Source organism: Trichechus manatus, unplaced genomic scaffold (genome assembly GCF_000243295.1).
Source record: "Trichechus manatus latirostris isolate Lorelei unplaced genomic scaffold, TriManLat1.0 scaffold00016, whole genome shotgun sequence".
NCBI lineage: Eukaryota > Metazoa > Chordata > Mammalia > Sirenia > Trichechidae > Trichechus > Trichechus manatus.
This window is the reverse complement of record NW_004443952.1, coordinates 1,934,962-1,951,087: the sequence shown is the minus strand read 5'-3', so window position 1 is coordinate 1,951,087 and position 16,126 is coordinate 1,934,962. Positions and strand designations below refer to the sequence as shown.

The following is a 16,126-nucleotide window of genomic DNA, read 5'->3' as shown; positions in this document are numbered from 1 at the left end:
TATTACCCTCATTGTTATTTAGCTGGCATAGGTCATACCTACCATACCTAAATGCAACTCAGCAGCTCTCTAAGCAGGTGGCGTGGCAGTCTACCACCAAAGGGCTTTCCTAAAATTCAACTGACCAGGTCAGTTGAATATGGAAGAAAACTGATGTCCAAGAGACTTTCGCTCATAATATCAAATGACGTAAGCAGGCAAGACTCTTAAGTATCTAAATGCACTAGTCTCTACCATTTCCCATATTCTTTGAATTTTTTTCTTTCCCTTTATCCTCTCTTCTTATTCTCAATCTCTCAAAGATTTGTTGGACATAGTGGGGAGACTGATCAGAGTGGACCAATTATTCTACTTTCTTATTAACCTATTCCAAGCCCTCATGAGATACAAATGATACCGCATTTGTAAAATGATAGCCTTAAGTTATCAGAACCTAAAGTAGGCTTAAATAAATAGAACCAATTCTCTACATCACATCTAGAATTTAATTATTTCCCAAGTTAGACCATATTCTAAAGGAATAGAGACAATTATCAGATTAAGCATTCCCAATGATGAGACCACATTCCAAAGGAACTAAGACACTTATAAGATTAAGCAGTACCAATGAACTGAGCTATTTCCAAGGTTAAGCCATATTTCCACAAAACAGGAAACTCTCAAGTTAGACTGCCCTGTAAAATTCAATCAACTGCTCATATATGACAAAAACAGGTCAATTTGGCTTATCTGGTAATATATGCTTTTTGGTGATATACAATGGTAGAGAGGTTTGGAAGACTTTGATTTCAGGGTATCCCACCATCCCTTCCATCCCAGATCCAAAGTCATGACAGGTGACAGCCCGGTGGCTGCTGACCTACCTCCCAAGGTGGCAGAGATGAGGAGGTGGGTGCCGTACTTTTTGATGATGGTATCGATGAACTGCTGAGTGGTAGGTCTCCTGCCAAGCAGGCGGATGCTCCTTTGAAACTCCGGCATGAGGGGCACTGGATGGCGCACCAGATCTCTCCTCTCGATGGCTGTGTTCCTCACCTTCCAACGGGCAAACTCCCTGGGTAGGAGAGATGAGCGAGACTCCTCAACTTACCGCCTCTGCCTCCAAAACCAAGTCCACCCAATCACCCTATCCAGGCATCTCTCCTTAGGTGGGAGAGCAACAATAATTATTTTTAATGTTTGTCAGGTGATAATTTGATCTGGAGGTCTCAATCCTCTTCAGCCAAAAACATTTACTGAGTACTGTTCATCAACAGAGATACCGTGGTGAACCAGATAGACCAGGTCCCTGCCCTCACATTGCCAACATCTGGAATAAAAACATCAGGGGTGGCTTTTACTAGTTTATGGGTGAAGAAAAAAAGGAAAAAGGAAAAGCAATGATAATAATAAAATAATGATGATGATGAAATTCACGGAATTTTAGAGTCCACCAGAATGTCATATCCATTTTCTCAACTGACTATCACCCTAGCCCTGTGACAGGGGATTATTATCATTTTCTTATACCTATCACAGGACAGAGGTCTCCATCATCATTGTCATCGAGTTGCTTGTCCTTTTCTCTCATTAGACTGTGAATGATACCACAGAGATGGAATATTTTTAGTTGTTTTTTTTTTCCCTGTAAAATATCTCAGTGCCTGTTACATGGTGGGATTCATAACAGTGTTAGTTGGATACATAAATAAACAAATGAATGGAAGAAAGAAAGCAAGGGAGCTAGAGGGGGGGGGGAAACGTATGTAACAATGGAGAAGACCTAAGGCACAAAGTGACTTAAGACTTGATCTAAGATAATTCCAAAATTGAAAATTTAGCCCAGAGTTAAGTTTAATTCAAAATGTTAATGTGCATTCATTGAGTGCCTACTACTTGGAAGAAACTAAGCTATGCTCTGAAAACCACGTGAGAAAGTTTCCATTTTTTCCTTCATTAATGATAGAGCAGACCAACACTCAAGAACTTTGAACTTGGAGTCCAACTCGAAATCTCACTCTGCCTCTTGCCAACTATGTGGTGCGATCTTGGGCAAAGCACGTCACCTCTCTGGACCTTTATTTACTCATATATACAAAATCTAACTAATACTATCTCTTTCCTAGGGCTGTTGCAGTTATTACATGATTCATAGGGTGTGAAAATACCTTTGGAAAGGATTGTTTTATAACTTATCTCCTTGTAAGTTTCCAGACATGTAAATCATTAAAGGCTCAGAGACAGAGATCAAGGAGCATGCACACTGAGTATAAGAAGAAACTGAAAGGGTCTTGGTTCAAGTTGTTTTTGCTTAAATAACAATCGCCGTTCCTCTCAAAGATGCAGCTCTCTCTGGAACAACCAGCTCCCTGGCCTGCCCGAGTTACATCGTCTCAGTCCCTTGAGAAAAACAGACCAGCCAAGAGGGTTGCAAGGTCAGTTTAGATAAATGATGAGAACCAGAGTTTAACGAAAAGGTCTCTCTCTCCTGCCATTAGATGGGAGAGATGAATGAAGGAAGGGGAACAGGGCAAGAAGAAACAGGATAGGGTGGGAATCAGGCCAAAGTATACCCCGGTAATTCAGTGGTGGAGTCTGACCCCTGATGCGGAAGGAACTGGCTGTGAAAGAAAAGGTTTAAATTGGAATATGTTTCCAAGCCTCAGAGCTTGTGGTCTGTGTCTGTTCAAGAAGTTTCTGTCCATAATTCATAACATAGCTCAAATTCTAAGTAAAGTCAACTCAGTGCCTTGACATACCCATTGCCATTGAGTCAATTTCAACTCATAGAGACCCTATAGGACAAAGAAGAATTGCCCCATGGGGTTTCCAAAGAGTGGCTGGTGGATTCGAACTGCTGACCTTTTGGTTAGCAGTCGTAGCTCTTAACCACACCTTGACATAGCAGGTACTTATTAAGTCAATCAACTGCGCTCAGAACACTTGCAGGGCATCTACTAATTGCAAGGCACGACGCCTATAGGAGAGAGATGGACGCATCACAGCCCTCATCCTCAAGAAGCTCAGTCTGGCAGGAGAGACAAAACATTTATATTTTATTGTAAAAAAAAAAAAAAAGGAATACAGGACCCAGAAAGAGGAGGAGCACGGACCACTTCTCAGGCCTCTAGAGAGAGCTTCTCAGAGAAGGCCATGTTTAACTGTAGTTTTGAAGTTGGTATGCAATTTAGATAAATGGATGTGTTAAAAATATGTGCATATATATACATGTAAATACATATATAAATATATATATATACACATGTGTCTGTGTGTGTGTATATATATATATATTTGAGAGAGAGATATATATCTCAAAAGTCCCACAGCTGGTTATTGGTAGAGCTGGGAATAGAAAACTGATATCCTGACTCTTATATCACTCCTTTAATATAGATATTGACAAGTATAATAGAAAAACATAGCAAAACCAGCACCACTGCAGAAGAATAATGCCATTCCCCACCACCAAATACAAGGTCATGACTAAATTCCTTTTTTTAAAACTGCCTCCAGTCTTCCTGAAGTTCACCAGCTAGAAACGCAAGGCCTGCCATCTGTGTTGCATCCTTGAAAAATACTAGGAAGGAAGTCAGTCCTGGGCACCAGATTCCTCCCTCACATGGCAGCTGTAAGGCCCAAGTGAGGAGATGCATGTGGCCTGCTAGGCACAGTGCCAGGCACTTGGGAAGAGCTCCATAACAGGGCAGTTATTATAAAGAACCCACTATGTGTCAGGCACTGCCTGCTCAACATCATGGATATGGTCCCTGATTCTAGGAGGCCACTCTGTTTTATTGAAAGAAGTCATTGTTTAGGGAAACTATTAAAATAAGATGTGCTATTTGCCAAGGTGCAGTTAGTCACAGAGGGACCAGAGAGGAGGATACCTGGCCCAGTCTGTAGGAGGGGCTAGGTGCGAGTGGGAGTGGCAAAGAATTTTCCTGTTCAAGTTGAATCTTGAAGGAAATGTAGGATTTGGCCAGACAAAGATGGGGGAAGAGTGCTTCAAGAACAATTAACTCCATGTGCAAAAATGCAAGGGAATGACAGAGAATAAGATGGCTGGAGAAAAATGGTGAGTATGTGTGTGCAATGTTCATGTATGTATGTGTGTGAGATGTATAAATGGTAAGAGGTAAAGGTAGGGAGGTTGGCAGGGACCAAATGACAAAGTTCCTTGTTATGTATTGAACTGTGCCCCCTAGAAATACGTGTCGTAAATCCTAACTCCTAGCCCAGTGGTTATAATTCCATTTTTGAATGGGTTTTCTTTGTTATGTTAAGAGGCCATATCAGTATAGGTATGTTTCAAGCCAATCACCCTTGAGAAATAAGAAAAGCAGATTAGGCACAAAGAAGCAAGCAGAGATGGGGGAAGATAGATGCTATGCCACATGAAGATCACCAAGGAGCCGAGAAACAGAAACTAAAAAGAGACAAGGACCTTCCCCCAGAGTTGATAGAGAGAGAAAGCCTTCCCCTAAAGCTGGCACCCTGAATTCAAACTTCTAGCCTCCTAAACTGTGAGAAAATACACTCTTGTTTTTTAAAGTCACGCACTTATGGTATTTCTGTTGTAGCAGCACTAGATAACTAACACAGGCCTTGTGTGCCAAACTATGTTATTCTATATTTCAGTCTATATTCTTTGTTCTTACTGGCCAAGGATCCAGGCTAAAAAAGTTTTGAGAATGAGTTTATGTGATTTTGAAACCATTGTAAGGATGCTGAAGCAAAGACTATGTAATAGCTCCAGGATTCTATGCTTTTACACTATCTACTAAAATACACTTAAAGGGCTCTACAGTACCTAGATCTATTCAGAAACAGATTTAAACAATATTAGAGCTGAAAACAATGTTTTATACATCCAATACTGGAGCACCTACTATTTTTCCAGCTTTGAGAACACAGCAGTAAATAGTAAAAAGTCTTGCTCTCAAGGAACTTGCAGTCTGGTGACAGTGGTCAGACAATAAATAAACAAATGTGTAACATGTTAGAGGAAGATCGATGTTATGAAGAAAAGTAGAGCAAGGAAAGGGGGCTGCAAGGCCTGACAGTGGGGTGAATGTGTGGTTCTATACAGGTGGCTTGGAAAGCTCTTCCTGATTTCATGGCATTTGAATAGAGACTTGAAGGAAATGAAGGAGAGACCCATTTGAGCTACCCTGTGGAAGTGTTCCAGGGAAAAGGAAGGGCACATGTAAAGGCCCTGAGGCAGCAGTGTGTTTGGCAGGTTTGGGAAGGGAACATCAGACAGGCCCAGAGGAGTAAATGAATAGAGTTAAAGGAAGGTTGATAATAATAATAACAAAATAACACCACAAAATTGGGTGGGAGTAGGCACAGATGTTGAAGAGCTTTGTTAGCCTTGGCAAGGACTTCTGTTTTTAATTTTTAAGTGAGGCAGAAAGTCAAAATAGGGTTTTGCAGTAGAAATGATGCAATCTGATCTATGTTCCAAAAGAGGGGTAGGCAAACTTGTTTCTTTAAATAGTCAAAACCAAAAAAAACCTGTTACCATTGAGTCGATTCTGACTCACAGCGACCCTAGAGGACAGAGTAGAACTGCCCCATAGGGTTTCCAAGAGGTCAATGGTGGATTCAAACTGCCGATCTTTTGATTAGCAATCAAGCTCTTAACCACTGCACCATCAGGGGTCCTTTAAATAGACAGCCAGTAAATATTTTAGGCTTTGCAGGCCATAAGGTCTCTGTCACAGCCACTCAACTCTACTGTTGTATTGTCAACAAGTCATAGCCAATATGCACATAAGTGAGTGTGGCTGTGTTCCAATAAAACTTTATTTACAAAAGCAAGCCAAGGGCCAGATTTGTCCTTCAAGCCATAGTTTGCTAGCCTGCGTTCTAAAAGCACTACTTTAACTCCATTTATAGTAATCATCCAATCCAGTTCACTCAGTTCACAAAAGCGAAAACTGAATGCCAACGAGACTAAGTCATTTGCCTTAAATCACTCAGCCAATGACTGACAGCGCTTAACTCAGAACCTAGGGCTGCTAACTCCAAGTGCAGTGTCATTTCCACTGCAATGTGCCGCCTAATAAAAAGAAGGAAAAACAAATAAAGAAAAGTCTTGCTTGTCATGTTGTCTAACTGCTCTGCTGGCCCGGGAACAATTTCATGTAAGTTCTCAGTGAATTGAGCACAATAGGAAACATATCTTTCCTTCTGAGTCCACAGAGCACGCAAATTCCCCTTGGAGGAGAAGGCAGAACTCACAATGGCACAGGATTTGCGAAATATGCTTATGCCCAATTAAGCATCCCAGCAGGGTGGGCAAACCAATTAGACTGAGATTAAAAAAAGATCCTGGATGGGAGGCATGGAGTGGCTGCAGCAAGGCCCATCCCACTGGGGGAGCTGAAGGCAGGAGGGCGGGTGATGACAGGGGCAGAGGATGGATAAAGATGGAAGCCAGGGTTGCAAGGTTTAAGATGAGGCTGGAGAGAAAAATATAAGCGTTCTTTCTAGAATTAAGCATTGCCTTTATAGGAATCCTCCCTCATCCTCTTTACTAGCCCTCTTTTCCTGCATGTGCACACACACACACACACACACACACACACAATGATACACTGAGTATGAGGTTGCACTGGAGAAAATACAAACATTATGAGACAGGCAGGAGAACTGGCCCTGTGCATGTGGAAAGGTGCTTCCTTTCCTGCTGTCATTGTCACCACTTGTGAAATAAGCTTACTGTATTGCATGAACTTCAGCCTTGTACCCTTCAGCCTATGCTTTTGTTGTTGTTATTAAGTGCCATCGAGTCAGTTCCAACTCACAGTGACCCTATGTACAACAAAATGAAATACAGCCCAGTCCTGCACCATCCTCATGATCGTTGTTATGCTTCAGCCCGTTGTAGGCACTGTGTCAGTCCGTCTCGTTGAGTGTCTTCCTGTTTGTTTCACTGACCTACTATTTTCCCAAGCATGATGTCCTTCTGCAGGCACTGGTCCCTTCTGATAATCTGTCTGAAGTATGTGAGATGTAGTCTCACCATCCTTGCTTCTAAGGAGCATTCTGGCTGTACTTCTTCCAAGACAGATATGCTCGTTCTTTTGACAGTCCATGGTATATTCAATATTCTTCGCCAACACCATAATTCAAAGGTGTCAATTCTTTTTTGGTCTTCCTTATTCATTGTCCAGCTTTCGCATGCATATGGGGTGACTGAAAACACTCTAAAGCCTATGCTTTAGAGGCAGAAATCTTGGGTCAAAATCTGACTATTCCACCTACTAGCTGTGAGATTTTAAATTTACTTATACTCAGTAAAATGAAAATGACATCTACCTTAGATGGTTGGGGTAGAACTATATTACATTATGAGCACAGTGCCAAGAACAGAATAAGCCGTCAATAAAATATCAGTGGTAAAGTTATTATCAATATTATCATTGTTATGATTATCTGAGAGTCATTATATGGGAAGTTGTGTGATAGCAGAAGGATGTTGGGGTGGGAGGAGAGAGAAAGAAAGGAACTTAGGAAACAATCACACTCTTTTTCAAGTCACCAGTAGATAAAACTTTTGGAATAGGTGGGATTTGATTCCTGTGAAGTACAGTAAACACAATGAAACTGGCTTTAAGAAACGGGCCAGCAGTATATAAACTCCCTTCAATTTTATTTTCTCGTATATGAGGTGAGGACTAAATCATTCATCTCCCCAGATAGTTCTATGAGGATTAAAAGAAATAATTGTTAGAAAAGTTACTTATAAACTGCAACCGGGTATGGACAGGTATGGACAATTATCCATTATTTTCTGTTATCATTATTTTCTGTTAGTTTTCTATTAGGGCACATTTATAATAAAGATATTTCTATTGCTTGAAACTGTCTTTTTGGTTTCCTCATCTGTAAAATGGGGGAGGAAGTGATAGTCTCTACTTCTGAGGGTTGTTATAAAGAGGGCATCTCTAGCAGTACTGGATTCATAGTAAGTGCTGGATAAATGTGAGTTAACTCCATTTTTTTCTTCTGTGTAATTGAGGCTACTAATAACCTCTGAGTAAGTGAATAAGTGAAGGATCACTTTACTCTTCTTTACAGAGCATGTTTATGGCTGTGAACTAGATAATCTTCAGTCTTATATCCTTCAGCCTAGGTTTTGGAGGAAAATCTGATTCTGCCACCTACAAGAGCAGAAATAGTTGGAGACACTTTTCAAAAAAATATACATTTCTCTGACTTCTCAACCAAATAAAGAGAATGAGGAAAATAAAGGGAAGAAAATTTAAAAAATGGATTAAAATTAGCATGCAAAATTAATTCTATAAAGTTCTGAACACTTAATGGAAGTGGATCACAAATGTCATGGAGCTTCCTTGCAGCCAAGACAAAAAGGGAACCACAGCCTAAGGAATCATACAGCCAAGATCACAGAGTAGTTGTTGGAGAAGCACAGACTTCCTGGGACCTAACATAAAACACACACATCTCTCACGATTTCTTATGAAGAGATGGATGCAGAGGAAGCTGGCAAGTAAGGTCCTCAACAATAAGCCAATGGTATGAGTTTGGTGAGTTGGATTTGCTTTGTGTAGCCTAATGCACATATGCCAAAGCACTATTCAATAAAAGCAATTCCATGAGGGTCAAACATATTGCAGTCTAGGTATGTAGCTCTCTGGTGGCCTGACTTAATCCAAGGATACATTTTAGAATATTTTATAGACACTACCCCCAATAAAGGTTTGTTGAAAGCATGACTAATTACAGCCATGCCCTGTTTGCATTTGTTTATTCCTAGGCGTCTTATGCCATTGGTTGCATTAACTAATCATGTGTTAGTAGAATAAAAGGAAGCCTCTGAGTATGAGGGTGACGAAGGGGAGCTCTGGGACCGGTTCTGTTATTGTTAGCAGCAAGTTTTTTTCCCAGAGATGAGCCAGGGGAATAGCAGAGGAGAGTGAAGAAGAGATGAAATCATTGAGCTGAGAGAGAAAGAGGGAGAAGGGGCATTGCTCTTGCCCGCTGTTCCCAGTCCCTCCCCACATGGTCCCCAGCCAGCTCTGGGAAAGGTGAACCCAAGGGCATGTGTGAAGTGGAAATGATGCATCTTAACAAGTGAGGGTGTCAGTGCCAAATCCCCTGCCTGCCTCTGTGCCTGGAACGTAAGTGGGAGGGCAGCTGGGAAATTGCAGCATCCGAGCGTATCTCTCAGGGCATTTCAGCCCTAGAGGGGTGAGGGGAGGAAAATTAACCAAAACACTGTCACTGAAAACGTGATTACGAATAATACAATTAGAAGACACTGACTTAATTTTAAGAACAAAATAATTCTTGCTTACAATTGGTATATAACGCTTTCTAGTTTCCAAAGTGTGTTTACTTAAGTGATGGCGTTTTATCCTTACACCAACCCTAGTAGCAGTTCTGAGGTCTCTTATGGGGATAAAGTTCAGAGAAATGGGGGTACATAATTGAGGAGAAGTGTATTGGAATGGAGCTACTTGCTTCTTGCAGAGCAGAAACTTAAGGGGGAAAAAGAGAAACAAGCACACTGGAATGGCCCAACTGTTACGTAAATGGACCATTTCTAGAAAAGCAACTGGGATTCTTCATGGAGCATTGCTACTGAGGGCAGGGGTCATGATGGGGGCTATGGGGACTAACTGTGGGAAAGGCAGCTTAGAACATGTTTGCTTTAATTTACCTTGAGCCGTTGGTGTTTCCTGAGATGCCCTCTGTGTACCTGAGAAGCCTCACTGCCTTGCCATACAAAATGCTAAGCATCGGGGTGGAAGAGCTTTTGGAGAAATCACCCAAGGCCACTGCTGTCATTTCACAAATGAGGAAACTGAGGCCCAGAAAGAGAAAGGAACTTGCCCAAGATCACAGAAAATTGGTGGCAGAGGGACTAGAACCTGGGTTACTGATCTCAGATTCCGTATTCTCTCCCCTGAGTATTCACTGCCCCATTTCCATTATCCCCATTTTTTGGGACTGGTAGTGCACTTGGTCCTTTCCAAAGCCCTGTCATGTATATTAAGCTCCCGACAACCTGGGAGAGGGAGAATATTGCCAACCCAACAGAAGTGGGGGAAACTGAGGTCCAGGCCAGTGAAGGCCAAAAGCAAATCCATGCCAGAGCTGGGATGGAAACTCAGATTTCATGGTTCTCTGCAGGGGCCCTTCCTGGCTTCTTTCTGAGCCCTGCTCCCCAGCTGTCATTACCTTTCCCAAACTACCTTGTGCTCTGCTGAAGAACAAAGCAAAAGACATCAAGGACAATCAAATACTCATTCCACAAATTAGACCACACATCCCTGAGTACCTGAACAGGGAGACACAAAATAGGTCCTTTCCCAGAAATGTTACGGCACCCTGGGACAGCAACGACTTTACAGTAAGAAAGGCCATGCTTTGGATCCCAGCATAAAGCTACTCCCTAGCTGAGTGACCTTTTGCAGATTCCTCAGCCTCTCTGAACTTCTTTATCTGTGAAACAGATATTATAACACTTATCTTGGAGGGTCGCTGGAAGGATTAAACATAATGAATGCAACTAATCCGGCAGTAGTAGCTACTCAATAAATGTTAGCTATTTATCCTTCGGCAAGACATTCTAAAAGGGGAGTTTGTCATATAACACATTAACTTTTAATGGGTATTTTAAATGATCTTAATATGCCCATGGGCTCCAGGGATTACACAAACTGCATATAAATAAAATATTTAGAATTCTGTTTACTCAATTTGTCTCTCTGCTTATTTCCAAAGCATCTATTGTGAAAGCATGACTCATAACTAAATCTAGATTAATAAAAGTTTGGAGCAGCAATTATTTTCCAATTATCATAAATCCCATTAAGCATTGCAATTACATGAATTTTCTTTTTTCAGATCACAAAATTTGAGAGCTCCAAGGGACCACAGAGCATGTCTTTGTCATTGCCTTCAATCCTTAGATGAAAACATGGAGACTCTGAGAGGGGAGATAATTTTCCTAGGGACACACAGCTGTCAGTAGCAGAGCTGGTTCTAAAATCCAAATCTGGCATGCTCAGGCCTTAGTTCATTTCCCTCTGCCAAAGGGCTTCTTTAGGAGAAAAGTGAACAACTTCTACCCCAGCAAGTAATACTGCATTTAACTGCCAGTTTCATTCTTGTAAAAATCATAGGATTAGTGTGCAAGCTGCCATTTCTGAGCCTCCACAATCTCCACATTCTCTGCTAGACCTCTCTTTGTTTCATTTCCCCATATAGAAAGCTTCCCTGTTCCTGCTTTAACCTATTAAGAAAAATCTTTTACTTTGACTCATTCAACAAACATTCTAGGCCTACATCAGGATTTGGAGCTCTAAAGCCATCCTTTACTTAACCTAAATGTATCAAAGTCCTTAAAACTGATTTAACATTGAGCTTGACAAACTATGGCCTATAGACCAAATCTGTTCCACTGACTGTTTTGTAAATAAAGTTTTATTAGAACACAGCTATGTTCGTTTGTTTCCATATTATCTATGGCTGCTTTTGCACTACAATGGCAGAGCTGAGTAGTTACAACAGAAACCACAAAGTCTAAAATATTCATTACCTGGCCCTTTACAGAAAAAAGTCTGCTGACCCTTGATTTAACTCATTGACCTGGCTATTCAAATAATTTATTGTAAGGAAATAATCAAGGATGTCTTCAAAGATGTATAGATTCAGCTAGGCAGGGAGATGGGTAGATCAGTAGATTTTGTGTAAGGTTTCTTTGACAAAAGGATTCTTTTGCCCTAAAAATGTATGAAAACTACTGAGCCAAAGCAAATCAGAAAACAAGGATGTTTTCCCACACAGCCTGCTTGCACCCCCTTTAAACCTAAGTAACAAAGTCATTATTTAACTCTAAATCAGAAGAAACTGATAGATAATGCCTGGGTCGCACCTGAATTAAGAAAAAAGACATGTTTCAAGTGGAATTTATGATGTGATGTTTAAACAAGGTAATTGGCTTAATATAGGCAATGATAGAAAAACAGCATGGGGGGGTGGGGTGAAGGGTGATAAGGCATTCTTAGATGTATTTGATTGCCCAGACACCACAAGAAGAAAGCGGATACAACAACTGTTCCTAGTTGGTAAAATCTGATGAGTTGTAATGCCATCACATTATGGCTCCAAAGGCTAGAACTGAAATGACCAGGAAGAACTGACAGCAAGGTAATTCTCAACTCAATAAAAGTTGCTCTGGGAAGAAGGGAGATCCCTTTTTATGAAGATATGGAAGTAAAGTTTGTGTAGCTCACTGACAGAGATGGTTGTAGGAAAGATTCAGAATCCAAAAGGCAGGTGAAATGGTTGCTTTTGCTGCCCTTACTGACTGAAAAACTCTATGAGTTTTAGTAAAGAAAAATATGCTTCGAAAATAAGGAACTGTCCTCTGAGTGCCCAGATGAATTGGACATGTTTCAGTTTGGAAAAGGTAACAATAGTCAGAACGTTATTCTCAAACAGGCAATAGGATGATGAAAGATAGTTATGCAAGAGATTACACACTTCGCTTTTTTTTCAGCTCTGAATTAGTTGGATGATACTCCAAATATGTTGAGAGATGAAAACCTCTTACCATAACCCACAGCTACTCTAAGACTGTGAGTTTTAACTATTCTTTCTTCTAGAGCACACAAAAAGGCTACTCTCCATCAAATGATTCTTCATTTACTCTTCTTCATGTCTCCACACATAGCTACCAAGTATTATTTTTCTTGGGTATAAAGGCATTTTGATGGCCACATTCTACACAAGCCAACAGTCTAGGAACCATTCTGCAAGCTTACTGGGTACTTTCCGGAAGAGCCATTCATATTCTCTCTCTCCCCTCTCCCATATGTAGATGCTTACCCACCTAAATCCATACACTCAACCACAAATAATATCTCTTTTCCAATATTGGACGAGCTTGATTCTCCAGTTCTATATGCCTTTTTGTGGTTGTTGTTAGATGCCATCTAGTCAGTTCCGACTCATAGCAACCCTACAGGACAGAGGAGAACTGCCCCATAGGGTTTCCAAGGAGCGGCTGGTAGATTTGAACTGCCGACCTTTTGGTTAGCCGCCGAGCTCTTGACCACTGCGCCACCAGGGCTCCTTCCAAATGCCTAAGCCTAAGTATATATTAGCCACCTAATAAGAGCCAGATACTTTTCAGTTAATACTCACAGCACCCTGGGAGGTAGTTATGTTCAACTTCATTTTATAGATGAAGAAACCCAGGTTCAGAGACCCAACATCCCTCTCTCAGTATAACTGTCAAGGTTAGGCTTCCAAACCAGTTTTAACTCCATCACACTATGTGAACACCGGATCTAATCTATGATTGCTTTCAACTCAAGGGAGCCCTTGTAGCACAGGTGTTAAAGCGCTACACTGCTAACCAAAAGGTCAACAGTTCAAACCCACCAGCTGCTCTGCAGGAGAAAGATGTGGCAGTCAGCTTCCGTAAAGATTTACAGCCTTGGAAACCCCATGGGGCAGTTCTACTGGGTCCTACAGGGTCACTGTGAGCAGGAATCAACTCGACAGCAGTGGATTTGGCTTTGGTTTGGTTCACCCCAAGACTGTATCTAGTAAGCTCACTGCCCATTATGAACCGAAGTGTACGCGATCATATATACTGTTTTTGAACTACCTTATATTTCTCATTTATCTCTTGCATCTTCAGCAAGGTGCTACCGATACTTTGATTGATATTTTTATGTTCTTGAAGAATATTTCTAAGAAGACATCATCCAGAGGGTGATGGATGGTGACAGTGCAGCCACCACTATCTATGAATCCCATTGTCTATGCAGGCCTCTTAAAGGCAGTGGATCTAGAGGAATGAGTAATGCACATTGGACTGCTATCTACTGTACCTTAATAAGCCAGACTGCCTTGTACAAGTAACAATTCCTCTTTGGGTTTTGCTTTCCTCAGCTACAAAATGAGCAAGTTGGACTGGATTAATAGCCTTCAAATTTTCATTTAGACATGGAACATTTGCTTCATTAGTTTGTTCTTTCAAGTAAGTATTTTGTTTGTTTTGTTTAGCATACACTATGAGTCAGTCTTTATTTTATGTGCAAGGATTATAGCAGTGAACAATAACGACAAACTTAACATTTTTCTGGGGAAACAAATAAACAGAAAATTTAACCAAATAAATCTTTGGCAAAATAGCTAAATTACATAAAAGCAGAACTTCTCTAGAGACAGAGGTGGTACCAGAAACCTGTCTCTCCCTCACCACTTTACTCCCCAGGCCAAGGAACACAATTTGAAAACTATCAGACTCAGATTCCACATGTGCCTCTTGAAGTAAGGTCTTCAGGCCACTTATATCAGATTTGGTGGGAATCCATTTGAAATATAGAAACGAGAGCTCACCCAAAACTTAGCAAATCAGAATCTCTGCCTCTGACTTTTTAACAACCTCCCTGGTGATGCAGAGTAAAAATGAGAACTTCAGGACTAAAGGTTCTCTGAGGTCACCTCCACCTTGGACAATCTTCTCCCCCATTCCCACCTAGTGAACTTTTTCTCAACTTTTGGATCTCGGCCTGAAGGTCACTTTCACATGGAAGCTCTCCCCAGCTCATCCAGCTGACCACAATCAGCGATTATTTACTTGAGTGATTTGATTGCGATTCCCCTTCACCAGCAAGTCACTTCCATGGGGCAGGGGCTGTATCTGTTTTTCTCAGTTTTTAGCACATTGCCTGGAACCTACAAAGTGTTCAGTAAATAATTCTAAAATAAATGAAGGCAGTACGAATGGGTTTATGAATGGATTTTTCTTCTTTACAGTATTAAGAAGCTCATGTTCTTAGGCACCCCCCATGATAAGATTGTTTCACTGCCAATGCCGAGCCCCTGGAGTCTGGAAAGTTACTATAGGACTTGGTTTCCAAATTGCTTAAGTCTTCAATGACTTCCTGTTTCTATTTATTACTGCACCCTGTTCCATGCGTAGGCAGAGATGGCAATTTAATCCTCAGATGTGAGGAATTTTAGAATTAATCCTTAACACCTTAGTGCTTTCATTTTTCCCTTTTCCAATCAGTACCCTGTCTAATAAGTCCCGAGATCTACAGGAAAGAACTCTTAGGGGATTAAATAAAGCAAAGGTCTTAGCCAAGACACAGGGAAGTGCAAATGCTGTCCACGTGGTCCCCTGCTTTCACCTTGACAGCCCTACAATTCTTTCTTAATATGACAGCCAGAATTATCTTCTCAAAGTGTGGATCAGATCATACCACCTCCTCCACCTGGTTGGAAAGACATCCGTGAGTCTCACTGTCTTACTCGATTCAGATTCATGATTCTTCATAGCAGGGTTTAAACTTCAAACTCCTAGCTCCTTCCTCTGTTGTCCTATCCTCATTCCTGTCAAACTGAACTACCTGCTCTGCAGCCCCATTCATAACTAATATTATTCATCTCTACCTTTTGCTTACATTTTTATGAGCTTTCAGAGACAAGCCACTATCAGCAATACAGCCCAATCTCTTAATACTGACTAGAAAGCCTTCCTTGACCTGCCCAGTTTTCTTACTTCTCCAGCTTCTTCATGACCCCCAATCTCACCTTCCCCTCTTAGGCACACAGTTTTGTTTTGTTTTGTTTTTAAGCTCCATCAAGTATACAAATGCACTCTGACCTCCAGGTCTTCCTACATGTGGTTTTTTCCACTAAAAACTCGTCCTCTACTTTATCTGACTCACTTTTACTCACCAACAGCACCTTGTATTTCCGCAATCAAAGTAGGCATCACCATATGCTAAAAATCGTCTCTTTACTTCTCTTTGTTCCCTATTAGATGATGCATTTTGCACAAGAATAGAAAAGGAGTAGCTTGTTTACCAGATTATTCTTAGTATATAGATAAGGGCATGGCATAAAGTAGGTTCTCAAATATATGAGGAAAGAAGAACCATGTGTTTCTCATACTCAGTGAACTTTAAGGCTTCCCATCTATTCATTTATTTGGCAAATACTCTTTGTGCCTACTATGTTCAAGGTACATTTCTAAGTGCTAGAGGTACAGTGGTGAAAAGGATATGCAAAACGCTTGCCTTGGAACTTACATTCCAGTGGGGGAGCCAGAAAAAATAAACCTATATATATATATAAAATA

At 41.0% G+C, this 16,126-nt stretch overlaps 1 protein-coding gene across 1 annotated transcript in view; it reads right to left on the bottom strand.

Moving 5' to 3' along the window:
• The window catches only part of BRINP1 (BMP/retinoic acid inducible neural specific 1), a 216,802-nt gene that overhangs the window by 69,969 nt on the left and 130,707 nt on the right, over nt 1-16,126 (bottom strand). The window contains exon 3 of the mRNA XM_004372120.2: nt 864-1,054. Coding sequence (XP_004372177.1) covers nt 864-1,054 — 191 coding nt within the window. The remainder of the gene's footprint in view (nt 1-863; nt 1,055-16,126) is intronic.